This window comes from Mesocricetus auratus, unplaced genomic scaffold, assembly GCF_017639785.1.
Source record: "Mesocricetus auratus isolate SY011 unplaced genomic scaffold, BCM_Maur_2.0 Super-Scaffold_2245, whole genome shotgun sequence".
Lineage (NCBI taxonomy): Eukaryota > Metazoa > Chordata > Mammalia > Rodentia > Cricetidae > Mesocricetus > Mesocricetus auratus.
This window is the reverse complement of record NW_024429180.1, coordinates 19570618-19585528: the sequence shown is the minus strand read 5'-3', so window position 1 is coordinate 19585528 and position 14911 is coordinate 19570618. Positions and strand designations below refer to the sequence as shown.

The window sequence follows — 14911 nt, the reverse complement described above, 5'->3', positions numbered from 1 at the left end:
AAGACTGAGAGTAGTTCTGTGATCACTGAGGCAGTAACTAATCACTGAGCACCTACTGGGTTCACAGCTTTCACTAGGTGTCATTTGCTTGCGTGTTAGGTCTAATTACAGGCCGTGGACACCAAAAAGAGAATTCGGTCGTCATACTCAATCTTATTAACAGCAGGCAATTAGCATAGATTAACGCTAATTATGTACCAAGGCAGAGAGATGTAACGCTAAGACAATCATAGGTTGTCAGTTTAATACATTACATTTAGGAGCCCCCTCACCCCCGTGTACTGCCAGTTGAATATAGAATGTATTGTCAGTGAGCTGCATTTAAAAAGAAAAAATGAAATGAAAGGCTGTTGCAATAAACATTACAGGCAATAACAACTGTATTCCTGGAGTTGATGTTAGAGAGGACAGAGCTGTAGGCTGTGTCTGGTCCAAGTTCCTCATTTTCACGTGATAAATGACCAAGGCTTGGGCACAAAGAAAATAAAAATCTGTCTTCTATGAGGTCCTGTGGTTTCCAGATGAATTCTGTTCTTGACTACACAGCACAGAGTCTTCAATCTTCTAATAAATGAAGGTTCATTAAATGTCTCAGAAAACCCAGGGGGCTACAAGGATAGGTTGGGGCTTGTGTTTTAGGACAGCTAGGAAGTGTCCCTCAGTGGTCTGACAGGGTCACTTGAAGGATGGCACATGGGTGACATTAGCAAAAGTGTACACGTGACCACAATACTCTCTGGACTCTGAACCTCCACAGCTTGCCTGGGTCCCCTTCCCTTCAGCACTCCATTTTGCATTGATAAATGTAAAGGCATATTTTACTAATCAAGGAGATTGCTACACTGTTGAACAGAGAGGAAGCCGTTCAGCAGGGAGTCACCATCGAAGTCAGAGCAAAGGCAGCCTCCCTCCCCAGCCTTGCCAAGGCATGTGTGTCCATCATGGCTTCCAGCACATGGATGCGTCTTCTCAGAGTTCTCAGATCCCCCTGATAGATGAAACAACTCAACCTGAGTCTTTACTGTGTTGAGTCTTCCTCAAGAATACTGTTTTCAATTTCTAAAAACTCTATAAATATAAATAGAAAGAATGGTTGGCAAATGAGCACTACTAAAAACAATTTCTCAGAATAAATTATTTGAAAACATTTTGTTACAAAATAGGTGGTATGAAGATTAAATGATACGGCAGAGCCCGTTAAAAACTAAATGGTGACAAATATGTAAGCATTTAAAATGAAGTTAACTTAATATATTAAAAGCAAAAAGGAATAACAAGGAATAAAACCTTGTAGGAGGAACAATGTATTTAAAAGTCACAGCCTGTTGACATGTAAGATCAGTCACAATGGATTTAGGTGTGACTGCATATACTCTCCATAGGCTTAATTTAGAATGAAGACAGAAAATGCTAAGACAACTGTCAAAGCTTCCCTCTCTATATGTTCTACTGAGTGTAAAATAAGACTGTTCATCCAAAAACCTAAAGACGAGATATTCAAACCAGTATTACGTAAAGCCCTGGAAGCACGTGCGCGCGCACACACACACACACACACACACACACACACACACACACACACACACACACAAACACAGAGGGGGGAGTTGCAAGAAATAATGCCCTGACAACATTAGAACTTTAATATTTTCTATTTGCTTCATTCTTGTGAGCGATGATTGCTACTCATTGAATTAACTGTAAAAACCTTTAATAAGGGACAAAGGCCAGCAGACGTAAATACAGGCTATGTGCTGCCTCTATTGCTGCCCCGTTTTTTTTTTTTTAAGGGCAACCCTGTCACCACAGCAAGGAGCTAAGTAATGGTCCTGAGCTCCCTTAATAAGTGACAGATACAACTTATCTCAGTGAACTGGAAACAGAAAGTGAGAACACTACTTCTAGGCCTGGATCCTGTGAACAAATGAACTCAATGTTTAAATTTTATCCAGGGAAAATCTAGCAGATCCCCTACACAGGTTCCTGATTTGTTACTGATGCCTTAGAGGGTGTACCGTCTAAGAAGACACTGTCATTCTCCCAATCTTCCACCACAGCATGTGACACTGCTTCCCTGAGTATGTGTTTGTAAAATGTTAAAGAGCAATAAATCCTATTAAAGTAGCAAATGAACTGAACAGCACTTCTTAAAAAGTATGAATGCCCAGTAACATAGCAGAAAGATATCATTAGTCATAAGTGAAATGCAAATTAAGACTGTTTTTGTATTCTACTGTAGTCAAAATGACCAGTATGAAAAATAAAATAAATTTAAAGAGACAAACTTAAACCACAAACAAACAAAAACCCTAAATACTGGTAAGCCTAAGGGAACAAAGGTAACACTTATGCACTATTTGTGGGAATGGAAATTAGTCCAGATATTATGGAATCATTATGTCATTCCTCAAAAAAAAACCACTAAAATTAGACCTACTATATGACCCAACTATACCACTCTTGGGCATATGCAGAAAAAATTGTCAGCCTTCAGAAAAAAAAACATTTTAATTCAATGAAGTGGGGTTTGTATCTTGAAAACTTCAAGGCTCAAAAAAAAAAATAAGAAAATAAGAAATAAGAGTGTGTGGAAGGTCTATTACCCTTACCAGCTAAGGAAAACATGGTAGCCCTTTCCAAAGCAATAGTTTCCCTAAATGAAGGACCATACTGTTCTGTATTCACACAGAAAAGCACTTTGAGGGCAGACTGGTGGCCGAGCATGCTCAGTGCATCATGAGCATTGTTGAGCAATCTTGGTTTTGGGTCATACAGCTCAAGAAAGACAGGTAGTGTGTAGAGTTTCTGGGAACACTTAGCTTATTTCCCCAAAAGTTTTGGCCAAGGACAAAGGAAAAGGTAATTAGAAGTTATGTTAGTGTAGACACTTGTCCCTAAGGCTTCCTGCCTCACTCAACTTCTAACAGTCCCTGCACAGACATGTTTATTATGACCCTGTTTGCAGCAGTTGAGCTATGGAATCGACCTAGCTGCACACCAACACATGAATGGATATAGAAAACAGATTAGTGCATATACATATCCATGTATTTATGTGAGAAGTACTCAGCCATTAAGAACAACGAAATTACATCATTCCAGGAAAATGGGTAGAGCTAGGAGGTTTCATGTCAAGTAAAACATCACAAATGAAGAAAGACAGGACATGTGTTTTCTCTCATGTACGGAAACAAAACTTCCCAAAAGAAAAGAGAAAGGCACTGGTAGCATAAGGGAGCTGTTAGGGGACGGGTAGGGAACTGGGGGAAGATGGGAGACGCAGAAGGTTACGAGCAGGTCAAAGAAAGGGCGGTGTGATCAGAGCATTGGTAAAGCAGGCATGGAGAAGTCAGAATAACTTTCGTTGATTTGCATGAGCAGTGTATGCTAATAATTTAGCAGGCCAAGAGAGATGCTTTGAACACCCACTCCTTAGACCTCAAGACTGGAGTTAAACCAAGGAGCTTGATGATATGAGTCCGGGGGGGGGGGATGCTATTTTGTAGTTGGGAAAGGAAAACAGAAGCAAAACAAGAGGATAGTGGATCCTCACACAAGAGGATAGTGGATAGCATATAAAGTATGCATCTAATTTAGCCAACAGCTGAGTTTGGTTTTTCAGTCTTTATAAAGCCGTGATTTTGATGGCTTGCTGGAATTGTGTGCTAGGTTTATGTTTAGGACATCCCAGCTTTTGAGCTCCTAGTTTTGATATTGATGTAATGTTTAAAATGGCAAAGGCTTGAGAATCAGTTCAGGCCTTCCCAACGTTGAAACCCTGAAGAACGTTAATCCCTAGGTTCTCCTTGAGAGGTGCTGAAGATGCATGCCCTGGTAGACTGCTCTGGAAATGAAGTGTGTGGAATCTGCAAGTTCTCCTGGGCATACATCTTGCACCCCGTGTTGGTTGGCAAAGATACCATTGCTGTTCTCCACTGAAACAACGCATCACATCATAATAGATCCTTTCCTCTGTAAGGACCATTTATGATGGCACTAATCTCTATTATCTCTAACCCTTAATGCTTTTGTCTTTTTCCCCTTAAAGACACCAAGATCTTGATAAGTTCATCAAAGTAAATCCTGATGTTCTTGTGAACAATCAGAGGTAATAAAACTTATTTTTAAGTGAGTTTTGGTCATGAAGAATATTCTATTTTATTATTCCAAGTAGAGTTATTACATTGTCCTTACTAAAATACCTTTATTATTAACCTATTTTCTTTTTATCATTCTGTTGAAAGAAACCATGACCTGGATGGCATCATCAGAGGGAAGCCTACAGAGACCAGAAACAATCAAAGGTAATAAAACAAAAACTGCTAATTTATGTTTTCAGCTGTTTTCCTTGCATGAAATGGATTTTTACTATGGCCATTTTGATCTAGTATAACCAAATTGCCATTACTGATCCACTCCGTTTCACTATTTTAAACAGCCAAGACTTGGAGAATCTTATTAAAGTGAAGCCTTCTGCTCTCAAAAACACAAATAGGTAGGTGACCTTACCTGACTGGTTATGATGTAGTCCCAAGATTCTGCAGTAGGCATTTTCTTTGTGTGTGTGTGTGTGTGTGTGTGTGTGTGTGTGTGTGTGTGTTAAGAAGGCGTCTACTTTTCTTTAGTTTTCAAAGGCTCCATTTATAACCTGTGTGTCTCTTGTCAACAAGGAGACATATTGCACTCTTCTTGAATCAATTGCTTGGTTTTTGGTGAATTCTGGGCTTCTTATTGGTACCAAGACAACCCAATGTTTGTTCCCTAAAGGAAAGGGAACTTTGAAATGAAAAATGAATAAAGCTAAACAAGAAGACAAATTATTGTGAGAAAGTTAAACCAACTTGGAAAGGCTATTTAAGTCTTCAGAATCGCAGCTTCTCAGCTTATGTGGGCTCACAAAGTATTAAAGCACATTTTAACTCAGACTTACACCTTGAGTTTGAAGCTCTTCTCCAATTCTTTATTTTTAAATTAGAGTTACGTCCTTTTCCTCTTCTCTTTCTTTGTCTGTTCTCTCCACTCTTCCTACAACCTCTCTCATGCTTCCTAACTCAAATTAATAGTCTCCTTTTCTTTATTATTATGTACACTTGTGTACATGTATGTACAAACATATAACTACAACCTACAAGGGTGTACACTTAGAGAAACCTTGTCTCAAAAAAAAAACAAAAAAAGTGTACGTTTGTTGTTTGTGTGTGTATAGTTTCAGAGATGACTACTTTGGATAAACAATAAGGTAGTTCATTTCTGGGAGAGGCTAATTCTCCGTCTTCCATCAGTCACTGGTTTTCTTTACTTTTGGCCTAAGGGTGTGATCCTGTGAAATTCCTCCCTTTCACATTAGTAAATCTGTTAATATCATCAGTGTTCTAGCCTTGTTCAAGCAGTCATTTTTGAGAGAGACTATTTCACGGCAGACTTCCTGATACTCTGGCTCTTAAAATCTTTCTGTAGTCTCTTCCATGATGTTCCATGAGCCATAGATACAGGATATAGAAAAGATGTATCCATTATCACTGGGATCCCCACAATCTGTTGATCTCTGCATTATATCTAGTTGTGATTTTCTGTGGTGGTCTCCATTTGCTATAAAGAGAAGATTCTTTGTTGAGAGGGAGGTAGCTACACTTTATCTATGGATATAAGGATAGGATCTAGAATGTAGTAAGAAATTATGCAGGTCTAGCAAAATGATGGTAGTAGATTATTTTCTAAAGTCCACGATCACATTTGCCCCAGGAAGGTATCTATGTTCCTAGCACCAGGAATGATCTCCCTCCTGTTGAGTGGGCTTTAAGTCCAATTATTTGGGTGGATTTTTTTTGTCATCAGAGGCAGTTTTGGAAGATTGCCAGTTATGTTGGTAACAGGTCTAATAGCCACATTATGCAATAACTAATAGGGGAACTTTGTAGTAGCACACATTTAAAAAATCAGTAAATTAAAGTTTAAATGTTCCACTTACTTGAAATTTTATCACAATAATTACATAACTGGGAACCAGGACCCGATATTTGGAGATGATGGCAACAAATTATTTACAAAAAGTACTATGAACCCACGAGGAGAGAAAGGACAATGTAGTCTTACCTTGTTTCCTATATAAATACCTTATTTTGCTCTTGTATGTTTTTATCACTGGGCTGTTGGGGTCTTAAAATTAATTATGGCATCCTGAAGGTAATTAAAGAGCAATGGTTACTCAGAGAGTACTTACTGAACACCTAGGCAGTCAGCCTAAAAATTATCACTACTACACCCCATGCAGTATAAATTCCTATGCCTAATATTGTAGAAGACACTATAGCTCAAAGATACCAAATTGCACTTCAAAGAAAGAAAATATACAGTAGATATGAACTCAGATTCTTTTGACATTAAGACCTTAGAAAACCAACAAAGATAGGTAGTTAAGTGATCCTAGGCTCTCTAATAAGATCTATTTACTTCAGAGAATTAAAATTAAATAGAATAATTTCTTCATAGTAGTAATTATTGGGGTGGATTTTTCTTGTCATCAGTAGCTGTTTTGGGAAATTACCAGTCGTGTTGGTAACAGGTCTAGTTAGTAGCCTTTATATGCAATAACAAATAAGGGAACATTTCCTTGAACTCCTGCCTCTTGACTACCTCCATCGAATGTGTTATATTGACAATGACAGTTCTTGTGAGAATCTTGCCTCTGGTTTTACTGCAAGATGCAAACTTTATTAAAGGTAGCTTGTATTCTAGCAACTCTTTTTTTCAAGAAATCCACACAAAGAGGACATTTTTTCTTAGGCAAATATATTACTACTAAAAGAATTTTAAAAATTCTAGGCATCATGGAATTCTATGATGTTTTTGGTCAGCTAAGCTAGCCTGTTTGACTACTCCTTAGAAGTGTACCAGATCAGATGATAAATAGCCAAGAATTATACAGCCGACAAATAGAAAAGACTGAGCTGTTTTAGAAGAGTGCATTTATGGATGGATTCAGCCACCTGTATCTACCATGTAACTATGCTGTCCTCATGATTTCAGCATAGGTAAAGAAAGGGACCTTTAGAGCTCATGTAGGTGGAAGGAAGCCCCACAAATCCCTCCTTCATCTGTGCAATGCAACACAGGCACTGATCATTTAGCTGCAAAGCAGCAGCGGATATGATCTTTTGTGGGTCTTTGCTGATATTTCCAGCAGCTGCACATTTAATTCACAGTTAGAGACTAAATAAGCCTCCTCGTCCCTCAGAAATACATACAAGCATCCTTGAGATCCCAGGAACGCAGCAACCGGAACAAATGCAGATGTGCACAGAATTCCCATTTATTCCATGAGAAATAGCATGGCTTTTAGTAGTAATGTGAGCCGGCACTAGAAAGAGATCCCATTATCTGTAGTCTGTAAGCTGATGTTAGATAAATTATTAATGTTCTAAATTTCTGCTTTTAAATAGGTACTAAAGAATCCTGGAAATTGTTACAGGTATTAAAGATTTTTCTAGTAAAAAGGGCATCATTCACATAAAGCAAAAAATACTTATATTTGTAGTTATAGTTCCACTTGTCAATATTTTTCCTGTTTGTTAACATACACCTTCCAAGATTTTAGTTCTGTAACATGAGGACAGTTTCTTCCTATTCCCCTGCCGCATGTCTCTCTCTGCCCAAGACATAGACATGGGGTAAGTTACTCTATGGCTTCGCTCCCTGTAGCCAAGCAGTCTGCCAGTCATCACTGGGGGTTCTTCTCCTAACAATCTCTGGAAGTGCTTCTGCATTTTCTGCAGTACTGCTGCAGCGGTGCTAGCTTTCCAGCCCTCTAACCACTTTGCTGCTACTCAGGACTTCTAGCTTTCAATCTGTCCACAGGGATGAGCAGTCATCTCCCTAAAACAGGAATCTGATTAGGCCGTTCTTCCCGTTCTAATCCTCCAGTGTCTTCCTATTACCAGAGACACAGCCTTACTCCTTAATCTTGTCTCCGAGCACCATATTCTGTATTTTGTCTGATGCCAAGTCCCGTTACTCTTCTCTTACAAGCAAATCCCTTCCCCATCCCCATCTGTCTGGCTTGTACTCTTTGTTCCCCTCTCATTGCCTTGCCAGAGGAGCTACTGTGTATCCTCTGGGTACCAGTCTGGGTGTCTCACTCAGACTCAGGGAAGACCCTTTCAACCTCTATTTTTACAACTCTCCACGTATGCATTTCTTGAGTGAATTTTTATTTAATAATCTTTCTGTCTACAAGGTCTTTAGAAATATGGATGGAATTAACTTGTTTCTTTTTCTTTATATAGTGCAGTAGCATAATGACACACAATGCCTGATACATATTAAATGCTTAACAAATGTAATGTGAATTAAAGACTAAATACCAGAATAATCAATGTTTTATGATAGTCTACTTAGGTAAAATATACTGTATTATGTTTCCAACATTCTAAGCTCCCATCATTGAAACTAAATAAAAGAAATCTATTTTTTATGAATTTCTTTACAAAAGTCAATAACTGTTTCCTGCTTATAACAATCTCACGGAACCACAGTGACTCAGGAAAAAAATTTATTAGTTATGTGTTATGTTTGAAATATTTAAATCATATACAAATTTATTAATTTCTTGAATACAAAATCTTTAAGGATATAAAATTTTCATTGAAGAGGTTAAAATATGTGGATATCATTACATTTTGCTATGCCAGCGAGTTAAGAAATGATGTGAGTTATTCATAAAATGCAATATTCTTTTTAAGGAGATTCATTTTGAGCTAAAAATCTAATGCTTAACATCAACTCCTGACATAAAAGAAAAAAAAGTTAATTTTTGTGTGAAAACTGTTTAAGTTTGCAAATGTGTTGGACACTTTACAGAAGCAGATTAAGTTAGCAATGTAGAGAGAAACATATTGTACCCTATTAATAACCCCTCCTACATGCACACACGAGGGGAATAGTGGTTAGATCTGAGCTAATAACTTTCTTACATCGGAAAAGCTAACGAGTAAGAATCTTCACATTTCCCTTTGATCCGCTCTGTAAGGGAGTGCCACACCCCTTCACACAACTATGGAGAATGCCACACATTATTACAATGTGGAGAATTCTCATACTGAAAAGTGTGTGTGTGGCTTTATCCTTAGATAACTCACAGTCTGCACCAAATGTATTGAAATCTACATTTTTAAAAGAATTATTAGACCTATGGATGTAGCTTAGCAGAAGTCATGTCTAGAATGCACAAGGCCCTGGGCTTGATTCCTATCACCAAAATGGAAATGAAAGACTTTGAATCAAGTATTTGCTCAACCTCGCACCACTTGGCTTAGCCTTCTATAAAAAAAACCATCTATTTTCTACACTTTGACTCACAGTTTTTCATCTTTTGCCACAGTGTAAAACACACCATGCAATACATGTGATCTTAATTAAAGAGTGTTTATTTTTGCATCCATTAACTTGGAGGGTCTAAACTTCTTTTACTGGATCTACCCATCTAGCTAATGCTATCCATCAGTGTGTATACCCTAAGCAAATGCATATTGTGTGATGTTTATCATTTAGATTGTTTTAAATATTGGTGTAGATTATTCAATTAAAAACCTTATAACATACACAGCCAAACTTGTTGTGTGCTGTTATCTAATAAAATGAGTAAGTCCTATGAAATCTCTAATGATATGGTTTCTTTGATGACCCACCCTTCTTTAGGAGTATCTTCTTTGAATGCATGCATAGGCTCAGCTTTTGAGTGGTTCTTGAATCTGCAAGACTCTGACTTCCCTTGCTTCCTCAAGTGGAGCCATTCTTTTTCCTTTTCTCCAAAGCTGCAGCCCAAAGAGCAAGCATGGAGTGTGTAGGCAGAGAATAAATATTCAGTAATGGTAGCAGTCACAAGCTCACTGTTCTTGGAATTGAAGATGTCCACCCTCAGGCGGAGCAGTTCAATACAAACATTTTAGGGATACTCTAACAAAACCCATACACTAAATTGCCTAAACACATGAGGAAAGTTTTCTCACACTTCTGGAGGTGAAAAATCTGAGATGGAGTCATCATGGTAAGGTTGGTTTCCTCTTGGGCTCAGAGGGAGAAATCTCTTTCAGACATTTCTCCTGAATGTGTATCTCCTGAATTTGAATCTTGTATTTATGTAACACATACATACTTTGCTCAAGTAGGTATTAGACCTTACTCTCATGCTGTAAAAGGCCACAGCTACCTTAAGTGCTGCACGTGGTACCTCAATGTTATCACAGGGGGAGAGAATGACTCCCTGGTACAGAACTCTGACTTCCCAATGCTTATATATCCTGTGATCTTTCATCATCTACCGCTGCCAGCCTGAATGAATTCTGTGATAGTTAGTCCACGTCTCAAGCTTTCAACCAGGAAACACCCATTTTCTGGTGAAGGTTGTTAGGATAATATGGTAGATTCTAATACCACAATGACGGTTTGTGTGACCATTAGTAAAAACCATCACTTATGCAAATTCAAAGTCTTCCACCTATATTATAAATATGCAGGACTGACAATACACAGCTTTCTTCGATAATATGGGGGAATTCAGTTTTGAATTTTTTTCATTTCAATTTCTTTAGTTTTTTATTTTAATTTTTAAATTTAAATTTAAATTAGAAACAAGGTGGCTTCACATGTCAATTCCAGGTCCCTCTCCCTTTCCCTCCCCTCCTCCCACGCCATCCCACCAACCTCTCCAATATCCCCTCATTTCCCCAGGGAGGGTGAGGCTCTCCATGGGGGTGTCCATAGTCTGTCATTTCATATAGGGCAGGGCCTAGACCCTTCCCTGGGAGTCCAGGGTGAGAGTGCATCTCTCATTATTGGATGGGAGCCTAAAATCCATTTGTATACCTGGGATAAATGCTAATCTACTACCCAAGGCCCAATAGATTACCTAGGCCTCCTCACTGACACCCACAATCGAGGGGTCTTGATCAGTCCCATACTGGATTCCCAGCCATCAGTCTGCGATTCAAGAGCTAACCCTTGTCAGGTCAGCTGTTTCTGGGAGTTAAACCAGCCCAGTCTTAATCCCTTTGTTCATCAGTCCTCCCTCTCTGTCACTGGATTCCTTGAGTTCAGCTCAGTGTTTAGCTATGGGACTCTGCCTCTGCTTCCATCAGCCATTGAATGAAGGTTCTGTTTCCCAGAACTCTCTGGTCATGAGATTGTAGGCTGGCACTCCCAGTTTTGAATTTTATGTCATCATTCAATTACAACATCAATGAATAGTTCTGAAATACTGTACATTCTACAGATTCACTGGAATATTGAAACTCCCATTAAAGATATTTAAACTAATTTCTATAGTTTTTTTAAAGCACACAAATAATTTTTTAAGTATGAAGTTTAAGATGCTAAAGTATGCTGGCTAATTTGCATAGTTTATCATTATTGATAGTTTGGATGTTAGTAAATCTCCACATAAACATGAGGATACTTTATTGTGTTTTGTATCATAACAATATTAATTTTGTGAGTGAGAATCTACATGCTGATTCTTTGTTCAGTAACTTTATGTGAGTACATTTTAGAGTGTGAGAAAGGAGAATTTTAGGAACTGGAGTTAATTCCAAAGATGTGAAGATTTAGGATGAAATGAAAATTGGAAAGTCCCTCAAGACTGTGGGATCAATAACTCACTTTGACATTACCGCATTCCATCAACTGTTTACCACTGACTTACTGCTACATTACCATATCCTATTAACTATCGCTCCTCTTTCACTTGCTTTACTCTCAGCTTAATCATTGTGTCATGACTTGTGTTTTCCTCACCAAAACCTTGTTGAACTGGACATTAGGAGCCTCCTTTGAGAGATGAAGACTAAGGAATTACGTACTGAAGAAAGTAGGGGAGGAAACGAGCCTCACTCTTCAGTAGGCTTCATGACAAAGGCTTTTCCAAAATGGTGAAAACAGCAAATGGGATCTTTGGACATTATGTTACTATGCAAATGACTAATGTATGATAACCTGCCAGAGGACCCTGTCAATCACAGAGGTGTAAAATCACTTGGGCAGCCTAAGATCTAAGAATCTCATCTCCACATTTGTCCTCTATCTTCTCAATTTCTTATTCAATCATCAGTCTGAGGTTTCGTATTTCTGTGATCCAATGGCGTGAATGAAGTCTCCAGCTAGAAACCTCCAAGTGTGTTTTTGTGTGTGTGTGTGTGTGTGTGTGTGTGTGTTTGTTTTGTAGGTGGGTAGTGTGCGTTAAGTTCTCCATTCTCCCATCAGTTAGTTCTTGGGATTTAGCAGATTCCCTCAGTGTTTCCAGGCTCCAGATGCCAATCCTGTGAGATCTGAATGAGACAATCCATGTGAGCGTGTGATTAATGCTGCAGGACACAAACCTAGGGCTCATTCCGTCTGAGCCAAACTCTTTCCAGATTGGATTTCCCAAGATTTCCAAGAGTGATATCTCTCTCACTTATAAAATCCACACCTATTTGATGGTGCTAGAGTCAAACCCAGAACCTTCTACGTACTAGGCAAGTCTGATATTCAGCCTTCAGAGATAGTCCAGCCTTATTTGCAAATTTACCTACAAGCCAGTAGACTAAATAGCTCAACATCCAATTTGCAGTCTCCTGGATACTTATAAACCAAAAATGTCTATGTCTAAGGAGATGTACTGTTTTTTATTATAATTTTTGTATTTTATACAATTGTGTTACAACTAGACCACACATACACACTATGTTTTTTGTTTTTTATGTATTTTTATTTTCTTTAGAGACCGGAGCCTAGAAAATTTAACTGAAGCAGATTCTCACGTATCTGAAAATAAAAATGGAAGGTAAGATTGGTTTCAATTGGCTTTATTTCTTAGGAATTCCTTTTGTACCAAGTGATTGTTTAGAAAAAATTTCTGGAAGAGTTGACTTGCATTACAGCATTTAAATATAAGTACTATCCAAATCAGAAAAGTTACGGCACCATATGCTTAATATCTAACACAGAAAAAATTAACAGTGTTCTAATTGTGTTAGAATCTCTCGTTCCTGTTGTTCCATCCTGTTATTTAGTATAAAAGGTGTCATGAAAATTCAAAGCCCTTTTCTTGGGCTGTGAGCATTTATTTTTACTCGCTGTTGCTTGCTAGATTTTCAGCAGGAAAGGAAGTACCCCATGGCTCTCTTTCTTGGATATCTCATATTTAAAAGCACACACAAATTTCTCATAAAGACAAAACAAAATTTGATTTTAAGGTTTTCTTTTGCTGCGGAGTATAAGGGGTTTCAAGCGATCAATGCCCTTTAATGTCTTGTTTGGCATTAAGATGAAGTTGAAGATGGAAGCTATACTTCATTGTTACACACAACTTAAGTTAGGGAGGAACTGATAACTTCCTGTATAAATGCTTCTACACGTTTGAAAGCCTAAACATATTCATTTCTTTTTTTACCTTCCCAAGGTGCCTGTGTTTTTTCTTTTTTGTAAAAGCTCCTGTGGTTTTATTAGAACTAATATTGTTGATATTTTCTGCAAAGTGTGGAATGGCTATGGAAAAGAGGAGCTGTCTGTCTTTCCCCATACTGTCTGCAACATGCCTTTGCATCTCAAAGAGTTCTCGTTGCCCTGGTTCTCCAGATAGTGTGTGCCTTTTTGTTATGACCCCAACAGAGTCTCTGACTGCATGAGAGAAAAGAAATGTTCAGTTCATCTGCAGCTCATAAAATGTATCCACTTTTGGCAACTGCATGGGACCCAACACATAACCAGCCTCATGCAAATATTGTTTAGAAGTGATCAAGGCTATAAACAGTCCGAGTGGTTAAATGCAGCTAAGGAAATTTCCTTTTAATTTGACTTAAAAGCAGCTCCATTTTCTGTTCATGAAACAAGGTTTTATAGGAAGCATTGGTGAGGAAACAATGTGTTGGAGATTGGGGCGTTGGTGTATGAATTTGAGGGAATGTTATTCAGTTGAGAGCAGTAGTGTTTACAGATTCTTGACCACTTCTGTTTGTGCATTTTATAAACTGGTGATGTTTTAAGTTTGAACCACTAGAAACAATGCAAATTCATTTCAATGTCACCCATAGTCTTCTTCTTTGAAGCTATGCATTTCTTAAATTTTATAGTATGTATCATGTGATTTGAATATAATTAATATTTATTTAGTGGGGCTGGAATTTGAAACCAGGGTCTTATGTATTCTAGGAAATCACTAAATTTGAATATTCTTCAACAATTAAGAACCAAGTTTATTATTCTTGGAATGACATAGCCCAATAATCACGAGAGAAACCCTTCTTTGACAGTATTGATCCCACATGTTTTACTATTTGCTATAACTTGAAAATTTACTCACAAAACATCTCCTTTAAAGCAAGAATATTTTTAGAGATAATAAATCCAAATTAATTTATTACAGATGAATACACAATAAATTAATTACAGGCACAGTTCCCCACCAACATTTATTGACACAGAAATGTGTATACATATTTAAAATCACATGAATTTAATAGCTTTAAATTCATGATGTTAGGGCCTGATGCATTTAAAATCAGCACCCTACACACCTTTGTAAAGTTTCTTAATAAAGCAGAGAGAAAAGTTATCCTAACTTCAGTTCATAGTTTCATACTTGGAAATTTTAGTGTATTTTTAGCCAAGACTATTTTTTTATAGTTTAAAAACTAAGATAGCTCCAGGTACCTTCTAACATTTTCATTTATTTTATTAATTTTATTTTTTTATAGCAGAGATGGTGAAGTAACACATTTTCTTTCTTAAAAGTTATACAGGACAAGATTGGAGGGAAGGCTCAGTAGTTTATAGCATGTACTGCTTTTACAGAGGACCAGAGTTCAATTCCCAGCACCCATGCTGGATAGCTCGCAAATGCCTATTATTCCAGCTCAAGAAGGATTGCTTTCTTCGGTGT

The 14911-nt window shown here is 37.7% G+C and overlaps 1 protein-coding gene across 12 annotated transcripts in view; it reads left to right on the top strand.

Moving 5' to 3' along the window:
* Positions 1-14911, top strand: part of Scel (sciellin) — a 120081-nt gene that overhangs the window by 93410 nt on the left and 11760 nt on the right. For 11 of the 12 annotated variants that reach the window (XM_040750365.1, XM_040750493.1, XM_040750441.1 and 8 more), the window contains 4 exons: positions 4049-4108; positions 4245-4304; positions 4439-4495; positions 12752-12814. In XM_040750365.1, the coding sequence (XP_040606299.1) occupies positions 4049-4108; positions 4245-4304; positions 4439-4495; positions 12752-12814 (240 nt within the window). The remainder of the gene's footprint in view (positions 1-4048; positions 4109-4244; positions 4305-4438; positions 4496-12751; positions 12815-14911) is intronic. The other variant, XM_040750321.1, reaches the window with a different exon arrangement.